Source organism: Artemia franciscana, chromosome 8 (genome assembly GCF_032884065.1).
Source record: "Artemia franciscana chromosome 8, ASM3288406v1, whole genome shotgun sequence".
Lineage (NCBI taxonomy): Eukaryota > Metazoa > Arthropoda > Branchiopoda > Anostraca > Artemiidae > Artemia > Artemia franciscana.
In genome coordinates, this window is record NC_088870.1 from 42787526 (window position 1) to 42809656 (window position 22131).

General features: G+C 34.7%; 1 protein-coding gene across 3 annotated transcripts in view; it reads right to left on the bottom strand.

The window, feature by feature from the left end:
- The window catches only part of LOC136030448 (protein DDI1 homolog 2-like), a 36450-nt gene that overhangs the window by 4484 nt on the left and 9835 nt on the right, over window positions 1-22131 (bottom strand). For all 3 annotated transcript variants that reach the window (XM_065709433.1, XM_065709435.1, XM_065709434.1), the window contains 5 exons: window positions 17908-18008; window positions 14769-14931; window positions 10913-11098; window positions 9109-9363; window positions 3308-3540 (listed from right to left, as the gene is read on the bottom strand). In XM_065709433.1, the coding sequence (XP_065565505.1) occupies window positions 3308-3540; window positions 9109-9363; window positions 10913-11098; window positions 14769-14931; window positions 17908-17988 (918 nt within the window). In that variant the 5' untranslated portion in view covers window positions 17989-18008. The remainder of the gene's footprint in view (window positions 1-3307; window positions 3541-9108; window positions 9364-10912; window positions 11099-14768; window positions 14932-17907; window positions 18009-22131) is intronic.

Consider the following 22131-nt stretch of genomic DNA (forward strand, 5'->3'; position numbering starts at 1 on the left):
TGGATTCTACTCAATGGGTAATCTCTGTAAGTTTGATCTGTTCTGATGGGCTTTTTTAGGGCGAAAACTTTCTACCTGGCGAAGTTATCTATTATGGGTTGCCTCCTCGCAGTAGCATAGTATTTGTAGACTTGAATATATAATAAGTCGGAGGTAATAGACTTGAGATTCAAACTCTTGTGGATAGCAGAGCATCGCCAAGTATAGGAAACTAAGTTGTGATCAAGATCGGCCCAGTATTGCATAAAACCTCCAGCCATACTGAGGTCCAAGGAGCTTCTCGCTGCTCGGATGTAAGCCGGCTTAAGCGCATTGTGTAGACTTGAGAAGATGTGTTAGTCCCCGTCCTGCAGTGATTCTAGGACCATTGCTTTCCCTGAGGCCATAATAATTCCAATGATTTACAGAATATGAAAATTGCAGCTTGAAATGTTATAGGGTTAAGAAACAACTATCGTATCGACAATTTGACTGACGAATTCGGAAGCTTCAAAACTAGACTTGTCAGATCTATCACAAACTCTTACTACAGGGATATGAAACATGAAACTTAGTTTAAGTAGAATTGATTTACTCAGACAGGAAGGGTGGGGTACATAGGCAGGGAGTAGCGTTCATGATGAATAAAGTAACTACTAAATCTTATTTAGGCTTGGAAGATCTTAATAATAGACTGATAGTTGCTCATTCTCAGATGCAACGCTATAGCATTGTCTATAGTACAGGCCATAAGGCTTCAACGTTTTTATTACTTATTTATTTTTCCCCAGAGGCACTTCATATGGATGTATAAGCTTCGGACGGGGGGGGGGGCATTCGATTGGAAATTGTAAGTTCTAGTGCCGTTTTAAGAGTCAAAAGTGATCGGAGGGCAACTAGTCCCCACCCACCCTTTCCCCGCAAATGGTTCCGATAAAAATTTTAAGATAGCCATCCTGTTCAAAGTAGTTCAAAGATCAAACAACAAAAACTCCAGGATCGATACAACCCCACCGAGCAAGGGGGCAGGTGTTGTTATGCCCCGGGGCATATATGGTTTTTTTGGAAGGGTTTTTAAAATATTTCAAAGATCTGAGTCTGTCTGACCCGGGTTTATCTATTCGTTTTTTCGAATTTCTGGTCATACTGAGTTTGATTTATTGTAGGTTTCTATTTCTTCAGATCTAAAGTTTTAAATGGCCTTTAGTTTTCTTTGAAAAACTTCTTTTTGAGAGTTTGTTGTAATTATCATCATTAAAAAGTGCAGGATATCAGGCATAGTTGCAGAGGCCCCTATAAAACCGACTGATTGAGAAAGTAGAGACTCAAATGAATTTTAATTACTGCTACAAGAACAAATACACGTGATCCCAGGTAGAAATATGGTATTTAGTCCTTAGCATTGTAGACTATAAGCAAGTGTCTCATTCAGCTGATATAAGCTTAGTGAAGGTCCTGTTCTTGTATGGCATACCAAATAAATACACTAAATTGATTAGGGCCATATAGGAAAATAACCTCGATGCGGTTACGGTCGGAAATGACATTAGTAGTTGGTTTTGTGTTAAATCTTGAGTTAAGCAGGGTTGCGTTCTATCCCTATTTATATGAATGATTTTGTTGAACTTTTTCCTAAGGAGTCCAGAAAGGGCCATGGGAGTACATGGAATCAATTGGGGAAGTAATCTCCTAGACCTATATTCTGCTGATGATTAGAGCATCTTCGATGAGAAAGTTACTAAAATGAAGGAATTTTCATAGGTTTTTAGAGTTCAGGGTGATAGAATAGGTTTGAAATTTAATGTTAAGTGAGACTTTTTAATGTGAAATGGACATCTTCATTTACCTAGGTAGTATTATTAATACGGTGGGCGCAGTGAAGAAGTTAAAAATAGAATAGTCAAAGCACAGGGTGTTTCTTCACAGGTGAAAAAAGTTTGGACGAATAGGATTATAAGTCTGCGAACCAAGATTATTATTTTGGAAGCTAGAATGACAATGGTCAAGTATGGTTCTGAAGCGTGGATGCTCTGAGAGACAGAGGAGAACTTGTTAGATGTTTCCCAGAGAAATTACCAACGGATTATTTTGAGTACACAACTGACTGACCACATCCCGAACAGTAATCTGTGCAAAAATGTGGTTCGGTCCCACTTTTCAGGGCTGTAATAAGAGAAACGTTGAGATGGCTAGGACACAATCTATGGATGTATGATGACAGATTGCCACAGATATTCTTCGTCGGCCAGCCATCTATGGCCAAACGAAAAGCAAGTCGTCTTCAATGGGGATGGGAGGATATGAGAAACTATTTTAGGGAAACAGGAACATCTTGGGATGGAGGAGGAGCATCCATAGTTGTGTTGGCCTCAAGTGCTTTGGTATTGCAGTGAGTTGTTAGTATTAGTAGTAGAATACGCGATTTAAGTAGCTTCTCATGTTTATCCATTTGTTTTTTAACTTCTTTGTAAGGTGATATGAATATTCAAACTGTCCTTTCGTGGATGAAATTTTTTAAAAGCTCTAGTTTTCGTTATCTAGTTAAGTAGTTTCTACACTGAACGAGTTTCCAATTCCACAGTGATTTGAATAGATTGGGATGGAGGAGGAGCCTGCATAGTTGTGTTTGCCTCAAGTGCCTCAAAACTGTAAACCATTGTAAGCCCTTAACCGTGATTTCTCAGGCCAACGAAAAGGGTATATACCAGGTGGTGTTCCTCATTCCACAGCTTGGGAGCAAATAGCTGAATGAAGTTGAAAAGAATATTCCAGTTTAGCTGGATTCACTCCATTTAGATTTGGCAAATTTTTGTTTTCGAAGTTTGATCTTACTTACATGACCAAGAACAATATGAACACAATATGTTCAATATGAATATCAATATGTTCTATATGAACACGACCAAGGATTTTTTGTGTTCCAACCCCTTTGAAACCCTCTAAGTAAAATAATATTTTCGTCCCTATAAACTGATACTGATTTTATATTGGACAACATTCATAAGAGATATTTACAACTTGGACAAGGAAGCTTCTCTAACTTTTTAAGTTCATCTTAACGACAAAACTATGTTAAAGATGCAGGCAGAAAATCATTTTCAATTTGAATCTGCACCATATGAACACGACCAAGGATTTTTTGTGTTCCAACCACCTTTGAAACCCTCTAAGTAAAATAATATTTTCGTCCCTACAAACTGATACTGATTTTATATTGGACAACATTCATAAGAGATATTTACAACTTGGACAAGGAAGCTTCTCAAACTTTTTAAGTTCATCTTAACGATAAAACTATGTTACAAGACAGCCGTATTCATCAACTAACCTGGTGTCTTTTCAGCATATCCAATCCTAATAGCATGTCCATCGGTTGATCTTCCAAGATTGAGAAAGATGCAGGCAGAAAATCATTTTCAATTTGAATCTGAACCATATGAACACGACCAAGGATTTTTTGTGTTCCAACCCCTTTGGCAATTCCAGCCCATCTATGATCGATCAAGCGTTCAATATGACATCGCCTGGCACAAGCTGAGGACATGAGAGTGGCCTGAGCTCCTGTGAATTGAAAAAAAAGAAGATAATGGTTATTTATAAGAGCCTGGGAATATTTTTTCGTTCCATGGTGTATCAGTCAATCTGATATTGACCAAATGTTCATTGTGATATCATCTGGAAAAGAAAAATACTTTGAGACTCTATGAATTGATACAAAACACGCAAAGCGGGATATCACAAATAATTTTAGCTCCAAACCAGATAAAATGGTGAATGCACGTTGAACTGTGCCATCTTCACCAAAAAATAATAATCGACAAAAATCTATATTTGTTCTTTTATACCTAAACACAAAACTACAAGCTATTCATCTGAATCTAAAATTTACAATAGAACGTAGTTTAAAAGACATAGATCCAAAACACTTATTTTGGTTCAGGAATATGGTCTAAAATTACTACTAAACTGTACAGTCTCTCTCAGAGAATAAAAAAAAGATTGAGATTGGTTCTTTTACACTGAACATTAAATAAAAATATCAAAAATCTTCATGTGCTAGAAGACATCCTATGATGCTAATAACCTAATCTGCCCAACTTTGGAACAAAGTCAAAACTTATCGTCAACGAACACAACTAGGCTAGACTTGCCACTGGATCCCAAGAAAATCAACTGAATAACTGTCTCAGGATTACTAGTCTAGATAAAAATTAGCCAAAGACACTAACCTATTTTTCTTCATTTCCCTCTTTTCTTCAGTTTTTTTACGTCAAAACCGTCTAACTATTTTTCAGCTTTTTTCCATTGAAGATGCTAATTTGTTACTTTGGGGGGATTTCAATTTAAGGAAAATAACAACACGAAAACAGGCCAATTACAATTTTTTTTTGAAAATTATTGAAACATACAAATAAATCTTAAGATTATAATACACTGGAAGGGAAGGTTAGGGGAGAGGGAGGGTGAGTACAAGTTCAGAGCCCTACCCAGCTCCTCCGTACGTGCCTGAGTATTCTCTTTCGGTATTTTTAAGAATTAATTAATTTTTAGGAATTTCTTAGATCACATTAATAATAATAATTTATTTATCGCCCACTTTACAAAAACAGAGGTTAAGTGGAGTAAAATACAAAAGAAAAACAGCAAAAGTAATACAAGAAACAAATTTAATCACATACAGAAAAAAGATGGATAAGGCGATGAAAACATCCTACCCTATAAATCGCTTCAATAGCTAGATTGGCAGATAATTTTTCGAAAGCACCAATAATATCTGTCGCACAATAATTTTTAACCAGTTTTGTATTCCGGTAAGAACGAGGTAGATATAAAAGAAATTTGCAGTACCGGTAATAATTTATACGAATACGTTTTAGATCACCAGTCAACAGAAGTGGCCTAATACCAGAACAGAAGAGTACAGAATGATCGCAAAAATTTGAGTAAAGCCGAGTTAGAGCTCTTCTCCTATAGTGTCCACGATTTGCTACAATCTTAGAGTAACCGAGCCTCAGCTTATCACTAATATCTTTGACAGCATGAGACATTGTTTTTCCATTTATAAGTAAAATGAAATGAAAATACCAAAAAAAGGAAAAAACTTTTAATAAGACAGTGAACTTTGCAAGAAACAAACAACAAATTTTTTAACAAGCGAAAATAAAAGTCCGAGTATTTCGGCTCCCCATTCGAAAGCTTGGAAATAGATTAAAAACAAAACTTTTAAATATGCTGGGGTGCCTCTGAATTCCAACTATTCATATTGACAGACTCATTGAAAGAAACTTTGCTGCTTTCATTCTCTTTTTTTTGCGGCACATTCTAATCGTGGAACACGCAGAATCAGAGTGACTCCCAAGGTCCCTTCTACGATAAAATAGATACGTCCAGCTCATGAGCCGCAGGTTACCGAACACTGGTACAGACTTTATCGAGTAAGTAAAAGTCTAAATACCAATTCTTGTTTCAGCTAAAAATAAGAACAGGAGAACAAATTAACATCTCTTAAAATTATGTTTTTGTTTTAATAACGCGAATGTCCGGTACACCTTTGTGGATAATTCTTACAAAAAAGATATAGAAAAGAGAGTGTTACGAGCGACAGAACAAGTTTTGGCTTCTCAACCTTACTGTACGAAAAGTCTCCTTCTTCTGATACTTATTAATTTTGTAACAATCAGAAAGCTGAAGACCCGGAACTTCCTTTCTGAAAAAATTTACATTAATCATTAAGCTCATCGAAAATCGTGTTACTTAATTAACAAAGCACAAAATCCGCTATAAATAGAACTATCTAAACTCTCAAAGTGAAACTTCAGTTTAAGACAGTAAGTCGCAACTTTAAATACAGATAGTCCATTACCCAAAATTAGGGGATCCAAAAACTACCAGAAACCAGACTGCATATCGTGAAACTTTTATTATTCGGCCATGGTAAAAATTCTTTGGGACGGACTGGTAAGAAATCAAGGAAAAAAATTCGATAAAAGCTGTTCTTTAGCGTAAAGAGCGTCTGATGGCGACAACAGCCTTCCTCATACATAGTCAATCCAATTTTATTGTCTAAAATATATTCAGTTAAATGACTCATTATTCCCGAAAATTCTTACATCAATGTTAAACTTCAGCAACAAAAGCGACGAAATGAGGGGGTAATAACCCCTCCTTCTATATTTGCGAGAATCCAGAAGATGATGATAGAATCCAACAGAAATAAAATGAAAATTAGTTTCTCTTCAAATGAAAGCCTTGAAATCAGAGCCAATAATGCAGCAACCAGACCGTTATAAGATGAACTGAGTTTTACATGGAGGAAAGCATAAGCAACGAATAAAAAGCTGGTCAACAGATATCCGGATACATCTCACTAACGCATAGGATGGCAATTTATGAAGAGAAAGTAGGGAGCCAATAAAATGTCTTTCCTCCTTGACATATCTTAGGACTATTGATACCTAAAAAATACAGTATACTAAGATTTTATTATGGGTGTTTCAAAAACGGGAAGTATTTAGGGTATTACTAGAATTTTGTCAGTGTTGCTATGTCGAAACGTAAAAATAAGTAAGCAAAACTAATGATTCCCGTTATGATTCCCAAAGAGAACTACAACTTTAGAGAAAACATACACCTTCTTAAGCTATTTGGTGGTATAAGCATGTTTTTAGCTTATTTTTGGCTGATTTTTCACCCAGGTTCTTTTTTTTAATTGAGCGGCCGCTACAAAACTGCATAAATATACAAGGAAGTCTTTTTCCTTAAGAAATTGTAATCTTGATTTTTTATAATTACTAAAATATATATGGTTGTATAAACTTTCACACGAGTAATTTAAACCAACAGACTTCATTTTCGCCGTTCTCGGTGGTTTAAGATCAAGGCAACATTACATCGTACAATTGCAATGACTATACTGAAAAAGAAAAACGTTTTCTTGGCGACACACATAGCTCCAAGCCAGGCAAATAAGAGCATTATCAAGCAAAATTTTGCGAAAACAAAACTAAGGTAATTCACTCAATGAGTTATATTATCACTAAGGTTTTGATTGCAGATAAGTCATATATCCGATCAAAAGAAAATCAATGGTCATTAAAATTGTGAACCTAAATTTATTGCAATTAAGATGAAAAATAAAACAAAAGGTAAGAGTTTCAGGTGCATTCTCTCGACTTAGTGGAATCTCTGAGAACTACTGAAGGTGGAATAGTCTAGGTGAAAGCAAGGCACGAAGCCAAAACACCGTGAAACTTTGAATGAAGATTGAGGGAAAAGCTAAAGGGGATAAAACTCCGTTTTCCGTGTCTGATGCCCCCGTTTAGAGGGGCCATGCCTTTGGGCCACATCTTGAGCTCACTACTAGCGCGCCTGTCCCCCAGACAGTGAATAGTCTTGCATACACTCAATAAGCACAGGGTGGCAAACCAGAAAGGATGGCTAAGGCTGTACGCGGGGGCTGCTCCGGGGTCACGCCCTAGTGCAAATCTGGACAGCGTTTTGACGTGAGTGGGGGTCCTAAAATTGGCGATCAGAAACTAAGGCTAAGAATAAATTTTGTTTGATGAGATGGAAAATGTTGATATTATAAGTAAAACTGTGGATCCACACCCGCAAAATCCATGAGCGTGGATGAGGAAGAGTTGCTGCAATATGACAATAGATCCTTGTGACTAAAATTGACTAAAGATCTCTCCAAAAACAGGATGAATGGAGTTTTCAGGGAGGAAGTTGAAATAAAAAAGCACATTTACCTAAAGATCACCCTCAGTAGAGGCACTGCAGAAACTTTTCTAAGCCCATTTATAATAAACTTATTTTTTCCCGATCGTTTTTACATCGATCCACAAAATCATATTTTGTAACTAATAGAGTCTCAGATAATACCCTACCTGGCAAGCGATTAACGTTTAAGAATACTTTATATAAAATCAAATTATAAAAGGCCATTCAGTATTGTATTTTTTTATTCAGTTACCCTTTCATCGTTGCTTCGAAAGGGTCCTTATTTTAGTTCCAGTGTTTATTTTGAAGTCTGGTTTTTATACTGTCGTTTGGACTTTTATCTTTTTTTTTTCTTTATTATTCTGCATCCAGGACGGTAGAGCAGAGGTCTCAACCAAAATATTTGCACAATTTTTTCTTCTATTTTTCACTGGCTGTTATTGTACTCGTTTCTCTCTTCTTTGCAATTTTTTGTTTTGTCATAATCAGCCAGTGTCGTTTCAGATATTTTTTAGAAGAAGAGAGGTCTTGGATCAAACATTTTTCATTTTACAACATGAAGAAATGGTAAAAGATTGAACGATCTTCTGTTATTCTCAGACCACCGCCTAATAAGATTTAAAGTTGATGTATTTCAATAGATGAGAAAGCTTATCAGGAATATAAGCGACAAAAACGTTTTAGGTCACTCATAATCAAGTTCTGGCTGGAAAAATTGCAATTTTGCCATCAAATTATGAAGAACCTGAGGAAGACCTGGGTAGGGTGATACAAGAACTTACAGAAAGAATGAATACGATTACTTTCAGACAAGCAACCCTCCTAGCTCCAGTGAAGGCAAATAATTGATGGACTTCAGAGCTGAGTCAAAACCGAAAGCTGATACGAAGACTACTACAACGGAAATCTATCCGAAAGAAATGTTCCCGAAGATCAGGGATGCATGCCCAGAAGGATTAACACTCCTTAAAAGAGACATTAGGAGGGCAAAAAGGACCTCTTGGAGGAACTTCTATGAAAGTATAGTTAGGCGAAGCTAGTACTAAGCTACTAAAGACCCTTAAGAAAGACCACCGGGGACGCTAGGGGACTGTATCGCAAGCTTATGACAATCCAACAATTGACCCAGAAGAAACCCTAAACTGCATTCTTGAAGTACATGTGAATGACACAGAAGAATTAATCCGAAACCGACCTATAAAAGTAGATTAAGCTTAGGAGAGCTGGCAAGGTAATGGTCTGGGGGATCCATCTTCGGTTCTTCTTAATAAACGACTAATTCATTGTTCAAATTTATTATTTAAATACCATAGCTCAACCGGTCTGGTCTTGTTCTGGACTGATCCAAACTAATGTAGAATCACTAATCTCATCTCAACAATTTGATATATTTCTAAAGTGGTTTACCAGAATCAACAAAGGCTTTAATTGGATAGCCATTGACTTTGCAATTGATATATAGCATTGTAACTGTTCCAAACGATTCCGGGTGATATTCCATGGCTGCTTCCATATTGGCTTCGATGTTTTTCCTCTTAATTTCTTCTTCTATATGTTTTTGTGCTTCTGCGTCAAATGGGTCAGACGTCAACAGTCTCAGTTTGCGACGCTCTTCTTCAATTCTTGCAGATTTTTGCTCATGTAATATGCGAGAAAACTTCTCTGAAAATAAAGAGATGAAGATTCACTACTTTAGATTTTAAGGTGTATTTAAAACATATTCTTGACTATTGAAATGGAACATTAAAAAGAAAAGGAAATTCACTTCCTTCTTAATTATTATTATTTATTTTTCACCCACACTATATAATCGATTAATACAAAGTAACACATAAAAAACATAAAAGAACGAAATATAAAAACACGAATATTAAACACATACCCAATAAATAAACACAAAAAACATAAACACAAACAGAAAAAAAACTAACAAGTGAACCTAATGAAGCTGTGATGCGCAGAAATAAGAATGCAAGCTGTGTTTTAGAGCTTTTTCTGTCGTAATTTTACTTTTACTGTGATATTCGGAACAAGAAATTTTCCAATAAAAACACAGTTTTTTTCCAAGGCGGTAGAAACAACAAAATTTACAAGACCAAAATCAATTAGTTCGGATTCCTTTTTATTTTTTGAGAATCAAAAAAATTCCAGAAGCAAAGGCAATTGAACGATCACAGAAAATTTAGTAAACCCTCCTCTATTAGCAACAATCCTAATGTATCCTAATCAGATTCGCTTATTAATATCTGAGACCGTGCGATGGCCACCGTTTTGAAGACTGTTAGAAACAGGAATACCAAACCAGAGGAGAGAATCTACGAGAGTGACAGTAAGACCACTGCACAAATGAGGAGAACTGAAAATTTTACTAAAAGAAGGAAGTTCAAATTTAATTACGTTAAGAGAAATGCCTATATCCGAGAAGGAATGGCAACGAGAGATAATATATTAGAAGAACAGTTTAGTGTGACTTAAACGAATCAGATCGAGGGAAGATGTGAAACATCAGAAAACAACTCATGGATAAGTGCCCAATATATTAGCCAGAATATATATATATATATATATATATATATATATATATATATATATATATATATATATATATATATATATATATATATATATATATATAAAAAAAAAAAAAATCAGATATGACGAAAGACAAAATCTTCCTTGTCTTAAAAGTCTTTTCGCTTTAATAGTAGTTGTTGGCACCGATTTCAACCGAAAAAAAAAATGGAATACCAATAAGAAAGAAGAATTTTAACCGAAGTATTAACATCCCTAACCTAAATACAGAAAAAAGCTATCAATCAAAAGCTTTTGATAAATGAAAAGCACAAAGATATAAACATCCTATCTCTTAGAAGAATTTTCAAGAAGCAAAATAATATAATACAAAATGCGCACAGATTACTCCAGGCCAAAAACCAAACTAGTTCTCTCCCTAACATATATTGTGTTCAAAAACTTTACTTAAAGTGCAATAGATAGTAATTGGTCGGTAAGAAAATTAATCAAAAGGTGATTTTACCATTCTTAAATTTGAAGAAACTGTGCCCCATTAAATATCTTCGATACCAATATACATCTACGGGTATTAGACTTAGTACTTTTCAGTTGTCTATTGTTACCTCTTATATTGTCGTTTCCCTTTAAAACGACTAAAACGTCGTTTCGGAAAATAAGTTCAGAAATTCACACTCACCAAGATCACCACTAAGTAAAGCCTCCGCTAGTCTAGGGTTATTCTGTTTCAATAGAGAGAGTTGGTCCGGGTTGGCCAGCAGCATATCTCTAATGACAACTGGGTCGTCTTCGGATCGTCTAGTGGGTTGTGCACGAGAACCAGAAGCCAAGGCGTCTGGTACTCGAATAGAGCTGAAGTCCATTACTGTACAAAAAAAATATATACGATTACTTATCAGCAAAAATACCTCTATGCCAAAAAACGCACCCATCAACAGACGTTGTGTGTCAGAACTACTAGAAGCTGTCAGCGACGGAATTAGACATGTACAACAAAAAGCTTCTAGGGAAAGGGAGATATAGACGGCTTCCTAAAAAAGAGAGCTTAAAACACAGCCATGCCATCTATATTTAACTATCCGGAATATTCTAATACAAATAGATGGTATCACAAAATTTATGTGGCCTGAGAATAACAAGAAAAAACTTGTGTAATTTATAGAACCTCTCAGGAAGATTTTGTGAGGAAACTCACAAAATCTTTACAAAAATGCTGAAGTTGAATAATTCAATATGGTATTCAATATTCAAATAATTATCCCATACACCTGGCTAAGAAGTCACATGAAGTTTAAACGACCCATGGACGAGCATTGGTGTTGTAAAACGACTGTAAAACAAGAACCTAGTAAGGAAAATTGGTAAAATTAGTAAAATAAGGTACTCTCAAGGAAATATAGGGGAGAATTGGTGTTTTAGAGTTACCCTGTAGCTAAAACACCAGTTGAACATTTTTTTTTAGTCTATCATTTTTTTTTAGCTTTTAATGCAATTTTTTTAATGATTTGGGTTTTCCTGGACTTAAAAAAGGTAATGCCTCTCCTCTAGAAATCCAACGGTTGATTCAATTTACGGGCACACCTGTTAAAACTATAATTTGTTAAATTTGTATCGTTCTGAAACGCTTTGTCAAACAAAAAAGACTAGAAAAGACTGGATAAAAATGCTATTGGTCCAGGAAACAAATGATATTGCTTTCTGAGATTATTTTAGTGTAAATATTGCGTGAACTGTTCACTAAAAGATAATAAGCATATGTATATAAGGTGATATACTGCAAGAGAAGAGCTAGTCAAATACGAATTTATCACTCAATCACCAAAGCCTCACAACGAAATTAATCAATGCAATTTGTAATTCTATCGCTTTCGATAACCCTGCTGCATATCCAGTGAAAATCACAATAACAATATCTTATTCAAACATGTTTCTCCCAGACTTTGGGTGGTTTTGTGCGGTGAAAACTACAAGGCTCTTTGAAATATGTAAGTAAAATATATAAAATACCGGTAAAAGCGTAAAATACTTAAATTACGTAAAATACCATTTTCACGGGGGTCCGTAAAATTAAGGTAAAATACATAAAATAACCCAATTTTACATTTACAACACTAACTATCATCAGCAAAAAAAGGATTAAATATTGACAGCCAAAAAGTCGACAACCCAAATTAAAGAAGAATATTTTTTACACCGAATATTAAATTTTTAAATAAAATTTAAATAAAATTTATGAGGGCAGTTTTATGATAAATTCTACGATATCTTTAATGAATATAAAATTAAGAAACGGCTTTCTCAATTAAGCACGAAGTATATAAGGAAACGTTGGGAAATTAAGAGGCGTTACCTTTCACCTTTTCTAGATTAACTAAGCTGGGCACCTATTTTTTTCAAAATTTACTTATTAATTTAATTTAAATTTATTTATTGAATTTATCTATTGGAAACTTCAACTTATTAATAATGGCTATTTTCTAGATCATATAGAACTATTTCGATTCTGATGCAATTTTATAAACTAAAAATGCTGTTCTGATGGTTTTTTTTTTCATGCTTTAAAATTCTTTAGTTTTAATCTCTAGGCGCCGCGATCCGGCTGTCTCTGAAGCTTAAAGCTTATTTTTTTTATAAGTTCACGCTTTTTTCGAAATTTTTGGCTTTGATCAGTTTTACTTTCTATTTGTGTGTTGATCTTCTTATTTTCCTTACAATTGCATTTCTTAGAATTCAATAGAGAGCTGTACTTTTTATATCATTGCGAGACCATTCTAAATATAAATTTTATACAAAAAATTAAATTATCATTTAATTTTATTATTAGACTTAAAATTTCATTTGTCAGAAAATGTACAATAGCATGAAATAAACTATTTGACTATTCGAGTATTTTACGTATTATTTTGTAACTGAATAATTTTTTTGTCCCATTTTTTTTGCATCTTATCTCTAGGCTTCAAAAATAGATAAGGGGGCAAGCGATTGGAAAGAGCTGGAAAACACGTTCCACCATCCTAGACTGTAGATTAATTCCCGACATTTTGATTTAACTAGCATAAAAACTTCCTCAGTTAGTGAAAGGCCCATCTTCAACACAGTTTTATTTCTGATAGAACATTATTTCTTAATAAATTAAAAAGCAAGTTTATTCCTTCCTGATTTGATATCAGGAAACAAAAATACAAAGTAAACAGGAAATTGACATTTTGCTCTTTAGCAGATGATTTGTACCTTTCTATGGTGACTAAAAATAGCGAATAAAGACCATTTTCTATAATAGAATGCATTTTTATACATATAATATATATAAATCTAGCCAATGGCAATCCTGATATTTGGTAACACGTAAAAAAAAGAAGAAAAAAACAAAGTAAACAGGAAATTGACATTTTACTCTTTAGCGGATGATTCGTACCTTTCTATGGTGACTGAAAATAGTGAATAAAACACTTTTTCTATAACATATTACATATATATATATATATATATACAATAATAATAATTTCCAACCAATGACATTCCTGATGTTTGGTATCAGAAAAAAAACATTAAAGTAAACAGGAAATTGACATTTTGATCTTTAGCGGATGGTTTGAACCTTTCTATGGTGACTGAAAAAAGCGAATAAAGCACTTTTTCTGTAATATACTACATTTTTGTAGATATAATACATATAATATATGTTTCTAGCCAATGGTAATCCTGATATTCGGTATCAGAAAAAAAACCAAAGCAAACACGAAATTGACATTCTGCTCTTTGGCGGATGATTTGTACCTTTTTACTGTGACTGAAAATAGCAAATAAAGCACTTTTTCTATAATATAATATATTTTTGTGCATATAATAAACATAATATATATTTCTAGCCAATGGCAATCCTGATATTTGGTATAAAAAAGAAAAAAAGAAAGAAAGTAAACAGGAAATTGACATTTTACTCTTTAGCGTTATATTCACCGTGGTATCAGGTATAAAAAAAGAAAACCAAAAAGAAAGAAAGTAAACAGGAAACTGACATTTTACTTTTTAGCGGTTTATTTTTACCTTTCTATGGTAACTAAAAATTGCGAATAGAGCCCTTTTCAATAGCATAATACTTTTTCTCATATAATGGTATAATATATTTTATAATATAATACATTTTGAATAATATAACATAATTCAGTTTCAAAAATAATAATTAAATATTAATTACTATCCGCTTTTGCTAAGCTAATTAAATGATTCTAATCCTCCTTACCATACTTGAACATGAAAAAACACCAGTTTTTTAAAGTCTCACCAATACATTTAAATTGTCAGCTTGGATTCATAATTTCCCTGGTGACAAGAAATACAAAAGCCGTTTTTTACTGTTGTCGGTAAGAGACGAAAACGTCAATATGATATAAAATTGAATGTCTGAGGTGTCGAGAGAGAATCAAATCAAGTCATATATGCTAAGCCACATCGTTATAAGCAATAGATCCTTGTTTTCATTAATAGCCAAATTTGTACCAATGAATTTAATAAAAAAAGACAAAAAAGCTTACAGGGAGCAGCTGGAGCAGTTCCAGGCAATTTTTGGATTACAATGACGTCATTTTCTTTAATTCCAAAGGAGGTTAATGTCTGTGTGTCACCATACAAAGGTTTTCCATCAAAAGTCAGCAATATTTCACCAGCAGGGATACCAGTTTCAACTTCACAAAAGGCCTACCGACAAAAAATAAAATACATTAACAACTTGAATATATATATATATATATATATATATATATATATATATATATATATATATATATATATATATATATATATATATATATAATATATATATATGTGTGTGTATTTGGCTTGATATTTCCACTTAATATGCCCAGTTTGATACATTTTCTGCTGCAATTGAATAAACTTTCTTGCAGTTTTGCGGAAGGTTTCAACCCTCTGAATTATAGAAATCGTAGGCATCTTGCACCTTGTTAAAACTTGTTAAAACCAAATCATGCAAAGAATTTAAGGCTTTGAGAAACAAGTTGGGCAGATGACTCCTCAAATTACACACCGCCGTTAACCGCTGAATTTTGAACAAAAAAGTCATCAGTTTTTCCTTGCAAGGATCTTATACTTTTGTAATGATTCACGTGCATTCCTATTTTGTTTCATTCTGATTGGTTAGGAGGATGACCATATACTCTCTTTGATAATCTTAAAGCCTTGCAAATATTGTTTGAAGAATATTGAACTTCAACTGATAACCCTCTGACCTTCATTGGGTAAAAACCTTGATGGACTATCCATGACTTGATTTCACCCTATATAATTAGGTACAGCATTAGCTGTACTACAATAAGTTTCAATAAGTTTTACAATAAGTTACAACAAATTGTCTCCTTCGTTTTCCCATAAGCACATATCATTTTCCAAATTCCGGTACCTCCATTTTCAAGTGAGGAAGAGGTTCAGGATTTCAGGTTTCTTTTTATGATGGCTTTTTTCTGTTGACAACCAATATATGCTCTAAACGTTTTCTTTATGAGGTATTTGCAACAATTTGTCTCCTTTGTTTTCAAATAAGCACATATCTTTTTCCACTGAGGAGTGATTGTAAATACCAATTTTTAGCGTAACTTTTTACAGAATTAATATGAGAATAAGTTACATCATTTTAGATACGGATACACAGCCACCACGGCTGCACATAGAAGGAGGGGGGCTAAAGAGACCTATAGCTGCAATTTAAGATTAAACTATTACCAAACCACCAAGAAAATCTGGCTTGCGGAGCCTACAATTTTTAAGAGCTATGGAGTTACATCCATAGTTATACATAGGAAAATAATTGTAAAGAAACTTAAAAATTGCAGTTATTAATATCAGTTTTTAGTTGCTTCATTACTACTACTACTACTAATAGCTCACTGCAGCTCCAATCCGCCTGAGGCCAACACAGCTATGCACGCTCCTCCTCCAACCTAATTTATTCAAGGCCTCTCTCTTTACACCCTCCCAGGACATTCCCATTTCCTTCAAATATTTATTTATGACATCCTCCCAACCCAGACAAGGACGACCTGCTTTCCGTGTAGCCCCAGACGGTTGGCCAAAAAGGACAATCTTCGGCAATCTGTCATCCTTCATCCGCAGAACGTGGCCTAGTCATCTCAACCTTTCCTTCATTATAGCCCTAGAAAGCGGGATTGAACCATATTTTTCGTACAACCTACTGTTTGAAATACAGTCAGCCGGGTACCCAGCATACGGTCAGTCAGGCAATTTCTCTGGAAAATATCTAGTAAATTTTCATCTGCTTTTAGGAGCGCCCATACTTCAGAGCCATATTTGGCCACTGTCATCACTGTAGCTTTCAATATTCTAATCTTGGTTTGCAGACTTATCTTTCTATTCTTATTCTATTAGTACTACCAAGGTAAGTGAAAGTTGCTTCATTAACCAGTAATAATGTTTTATTTTTGTTATTGGTGGCATTTTGAACTGTTTAAATGTTTTAGTGTTTACTTTCACCCAGGTATACACAGGATCTTACCCTAAGAGAGGAAAGGGGACGTCAAAACATGGAAAAATTTTTAGACCACCAATTTTTCCATGGAGGAGGCCCTTAGAGACAATTCCAAATGATGGGACCCCTTCAGCCTGTAAGCATGTTTACTTTACATCCACCAGGGTCTTTTTTGCACAGAACATAAATTTAAATTCTATACAAATGTTTAACCAATCTAAACCAATTAAAATGTTTATTTTTTACATATGGTTAAGTATGTCCTTTCTCTCTAACGTGCACTACCACATAAAAGCTATCACGCTACGTGATTCGTCACTATAAGAACACCCAAAGAGCTAATTCGTATTTGAGTAAAATAAGTTTGAAATTATTAATCGCAAATATTGCAGTAGTTTAACATTTTATTTTTGTTGGAAACACGGCATGATAGTTTGAATAAGTGTAATGGGTCAGATGTTTTCTAGTGACTGGAGTTGGCACTGGGAAGGTTTCAACTCACTAAAAATTCCTAAAAACAAGCCAAAGGACACAACCTCACTAGGTTCCAGAACTGAGAAGGTAGCATTCATAAACAAGAGTTTGCTTTAGTTTGCAGATCTTTTTAAGCAGGTAATTTAACAAAACAAGTAAAAAAAAAATACTAGATTCAAACTAAAAACACAAATAGATAGGATGAATATCTGCTGAGCTTCTGAAACATACTTTGGACATACTGCTAAGGCTCCAAGTGTCATTGATTGTTACCCGGAAGTCCTGAAGATTGAACAAAGGGCATAGTTACTTTTTGGAAAAAGGTATATTTTGGGCATGCCAAAAACACTTCTTTATGTGCTCAAAAAACTATTATTTTGTGGTGGTGATCAACCATTACCTTAGTATTCCTTGTAGATTTGTAAAAAGAGGAGAGTCGAAGAAATTGAATTCATGCAACGAAAAGTAATAGTTTAACAGATTTTTACCATGCACTAATCAATAGAAAAACTAGATTTTAAATGAAAGCTTGCGCCCTTTAGAGATACCTTGGAATCTGTTACTGGTATTGAGCATGGATAAATTTGTTTTTATTTTTTTCAACGAAAATACCAAAAAACGTATTTTTCAAAATTAGGGATCATTTGCCCTCCCCTCAATTAAAGCCCCTGAGATTAATCAATTAGGAGAGTACATACCTTGAAATTGATTAATTCAAGGTCTTCACTGACATCTAAAGTGAATATGTTGTCAGACAGGGTGGTGATTGTTACTTTCATATTAAATCAAGATTAATAACCTGCAACAGCAAAAAGAAATCAGAAGAACACAACCTAGAATTTGCAAAATAAGCTTACTTGTCATACACATTTGTTTTCAAATTTTGGTTCAAACTCTTGGATACTATTATCAAAATACCAGCGTTTAACGCATCATTTTCTATTAAAAAGGGCCACTCTATCCCAAAATTAAGTGGCAACTATTTAAAGACAGAAAGAGGGACAAGAAAGAAAAGAAGAAGAGGAAAAGAAAAAAGGAAAAATGTGGGTAATAAATGTATGGCTGAAAATCTGGCCCATATTATTTATTCCACTGCTACACGATAACAGAGAAAACTTTTGAAAAGAAAATTTCTGCACGAATATTGCACCCAGAAGGATACTTTAAATACACAAAAACAGAGACTTTTAGAGTGTTAAAACACGGTTAGACAGGACAAATATCTGCTGAGCTTCTAAAACATGTTGTAGAGACATTGTTATGGCTTCAAATATAATTCTTTGCTACTTGGAAGTCTTTAAGACTGGCAAACAGCAACAATTATACCTTTTTGGAAAAAGCGCACGTTTTTGACAAAAAAACAAAAAACAAAACAAAACCCTTATTTACGTGCCTAAAAATAAATTTTTTTGGTGGTCCTTAACCATTACATAGTATTCCTTGCTGATTTGTAGAAAGAGACGAGTTGAAGAGCCGTAGTTCATCCAATCAAGATTGACAGCTTAGCAGATTTTTTCCATGCACCCACCAATAGAAAAAACTGGAATTTGGAAAGAAAGTCTTGGATGGTTTAGATGGACAAAAGTGGACGCAAGTCCAATGGAAATAGGATGGGAACTTGAAAAGAGAATCTTAATCACTTTAGTATGGCTCTTAGAGTAAGTCCTGAAAAACTAGTAAAACAGCCACAGTATGCAAAAACTCATTGAAAATGGCTAAGGGTTCACACTAAATTACTTGTATATTAGAAATCAAGATAGCATCTTTAAAAGAGGCATATGTATTTTGCGTAAAGATTTTCAACACTCTTGGATGGCTTGGATTAGCTCCTATCCTAGTTTTTATTTATTTGGATATAAAACCAGGATCACATAGTTGTTAGTTAAACTTTGCTTTTGCTTGGAAATTTATTTTTACATTTATTTTGCAGGCTCTAAGACAGCTTTTTTGTTTGTCGGAAAGACAAAGGAATACTATAAAACCCAAACCAAGCTATTTTCACCAATCTCCACTAGTCTGTTTATTGTGGGCAAAGTGAGGATTAAAAAAAAAGGATTAAGAATCCCCCACAATACCCAAATGGCCAATTAATTGTATTCTGTCGCCGAGATACCTAAATTATCTTATTGTTCTCAGTGTGTTGCCAAAGTTTAGTTTCCAGCAATACGGTATAAGGCATGTAATCTGAAAACAGGTTCATTAATTCACAAAAATGTACGCAGGGGTAAAAAGCATTTTTCAAAATCTAGAGCGAATGGGAATTCTGTTGTTTTTTATTTTTTCAATGAAAATACAACAGGAGAGTACTTTTAATGAAAAGAATAAAAAACAGCACTAGCATTTTTAAAATACAAGGGGAGAGGAGGGCAATTGCCTCGTATAGTCTTCAGACTGATGTGGTCTTTTGGTATTACCAACATGACAACAAATATCAACTACAAAATCACTCAGTAATAAATACACCAATGTCAAATTAACAGACATACAATTAGGTACTGATTAGGAAAACACCTTGCAAGGAAACCAGAACCTTACCCTCCTTCATAAGCAAAATGGCAGAAGATGTATATGAAAGATCCAAGTTGTGACACTACAATAAAAATATGAGTTGTGAAATTGTAATTTTGAGAAAACTAAACATTTCCATGTTTATTATTTTCCATGTTGAATTCTGCAGGCCTTTTTTCTTGTGTGATTGCTTGTTGCGTCCTGGTTGAAGAACTGGCGGCCTCCTAGTTGCACAGAAACTTCTGGTGTAGCCACTATCTGTCTGAATTGTCCTTGAGTGAATTTGTTGACACAGCAGATCTTCTGTCTTCCAAGAGTTTTTTCCATACGTTGGAAACTCTCTGGCTAAAGATGTTACTTCTTTCTCTGGTGGCATGATGCTGCTTTAAAAGTTATTTCACATGCCGTATAGCCACTTGGTGCAAGGGGTGGATAAGAAGAACAGGAATTGATCGGCTGAGAAGCATGCCAAATTGAACAAAGATTTTCAAAGACAATTTCTTCTTCTGGGACTAATCTCATGGGAGGACTAGAAATTTATCTGTACTATTGAAGTATGATACGTCCTCAGAATTAGACCCCGGCGCCGCGTCGATAAGGGAAGGTCGATGGCGGCGGGGGGAAAATAGCAGCGGCGGCACACCGCTAGTACGATCATTGTTAACCGCAACCATTTATGTTTTGACTAGTCTTTCTCAAACCCAAGCTTTACTTTACCACAGATTTAGGTCTATTCACGAGCTAAAACTGCACGAGTTGCTGGCTGGACGCTGGTCTTCTTCGTTACTCATCAAGAGAAGCAGAAACTTGGTAGAATCAAAATGACTTTGGCATTTCAGAAGTCTTGCATAATAGTTGAAATATCTAACAGCTATGTATCCCTAACAGAATTAATTATCAAAATTAGTGACATTTTTTTTTTAATCGAGCAGCCGTCACCATCAAGAAGAACTGTCATCGTTTACATCACAGCTGGGTTGGTAGGAAAATCTTTCCCCTAAGCTTTCATACCATCAAACATTCATAAGTGATTTGGAAGCTATATACCCTTTCAATCCAGATGGGTTTGATAATGAATATCTGTGCTCTTGAATACAGACCAACCAAATGTATTTTAGCCCATGAAGGTGGTGGCAAATTGCCAAGCTCATCAGAGGTTCTAGCTCCAGCCCCTTCTCTACCTGCACTGCCATCCTCTCGCCCAATTCTTTCAGTAAGTCCTGTAATTTTGGAGCCTTTGTAATATAGAAAAGACACACCTAAATATTCACAACCACATCCCAGCACCACCAAGAAAACAAAATGCTTCAAGAATGAAAGGAGGCAGAACAAAAGTGCTCACTGATCCATCAGTGAAGGCCAAGATTGAAGTTGTCTTTGCAACAAGGAAGGTAAAGAAGAGGTGGACAAGAAAAATGAAGCAACAAAAGCAAGCAGAACAAAGAAGCCTGCTGTTAAGAGATTGGCAAGAAGACAGCACTGAGGGTGACAATGAAACTGAAAATTAGCGATTTTATTGATTCTATCAGCTTCTGAAAGAGTTCAGTTTTTGGCCAGTTTGTCACTTAGTAATAGGATACATAATGACGATGGAAGTTTTTATTTTCAAATCAATGTGTTGTTAAAAACAACGAAACCGGGAAGCCACAAATCGGTAGTTAAATTTCGGCCTTTTCAAGGCCAAAATAACGCTGCGCCCAAGTCATTAATTTCTAGATGGATAAAAGAAGTATTCTTTTTCTTGCAAGTATATATATCAGTGTTTATGGTATTCATAGCACACGGTCTGCCTTAATGTCCCACTTTAAAGCAAGAGGGGTTGATGTGGACAAAATTGTAAGATATGTAGGCTGGATAAATGCCAAAACGTTTACAAGGTTCTATAATAAACCAATTGAAAGTGGACATCAATTATCTGTCTTTTGAAATTGTATTTGTCTCATGAAATGTCATGTCATGAAATTGTCTTGTCTCATTGTATTTTGTTACATTTGGAATATCTTACTATACAGCAGCCTCTTTTAATGAATAGGGCTGTTATTGGTCATCAGTGTTGGTTTAGCTCATGCTGAACCTTAGAATCTCAGTTTAACTCAAGGCAGAGCTAAAACGCTCCTTTTGGAGTAAAACTGATAAATTAAACAAAAACTTACCAAGTTTGAAGTTTGATTCTAATTTTACTCCAAAGAAGGAGCGCCAGTGTAGCTGAGAGTTCAATTGCCCTCTTAATTTCCCTTCCCGTTGAACTCTCAGCGTTTCTTCATGAGCTTAACCACCGCATACTACAATGATTTTAAAACACTGGTGTTGGTTTTGGTCAACCGAGGCGACTGCACTCGTCTCAGTTGAACTTTGGGGTAGAATTACAATCAAACTTCAAACTTGGTAATTTTTCATTTAATTCATCAATTAAA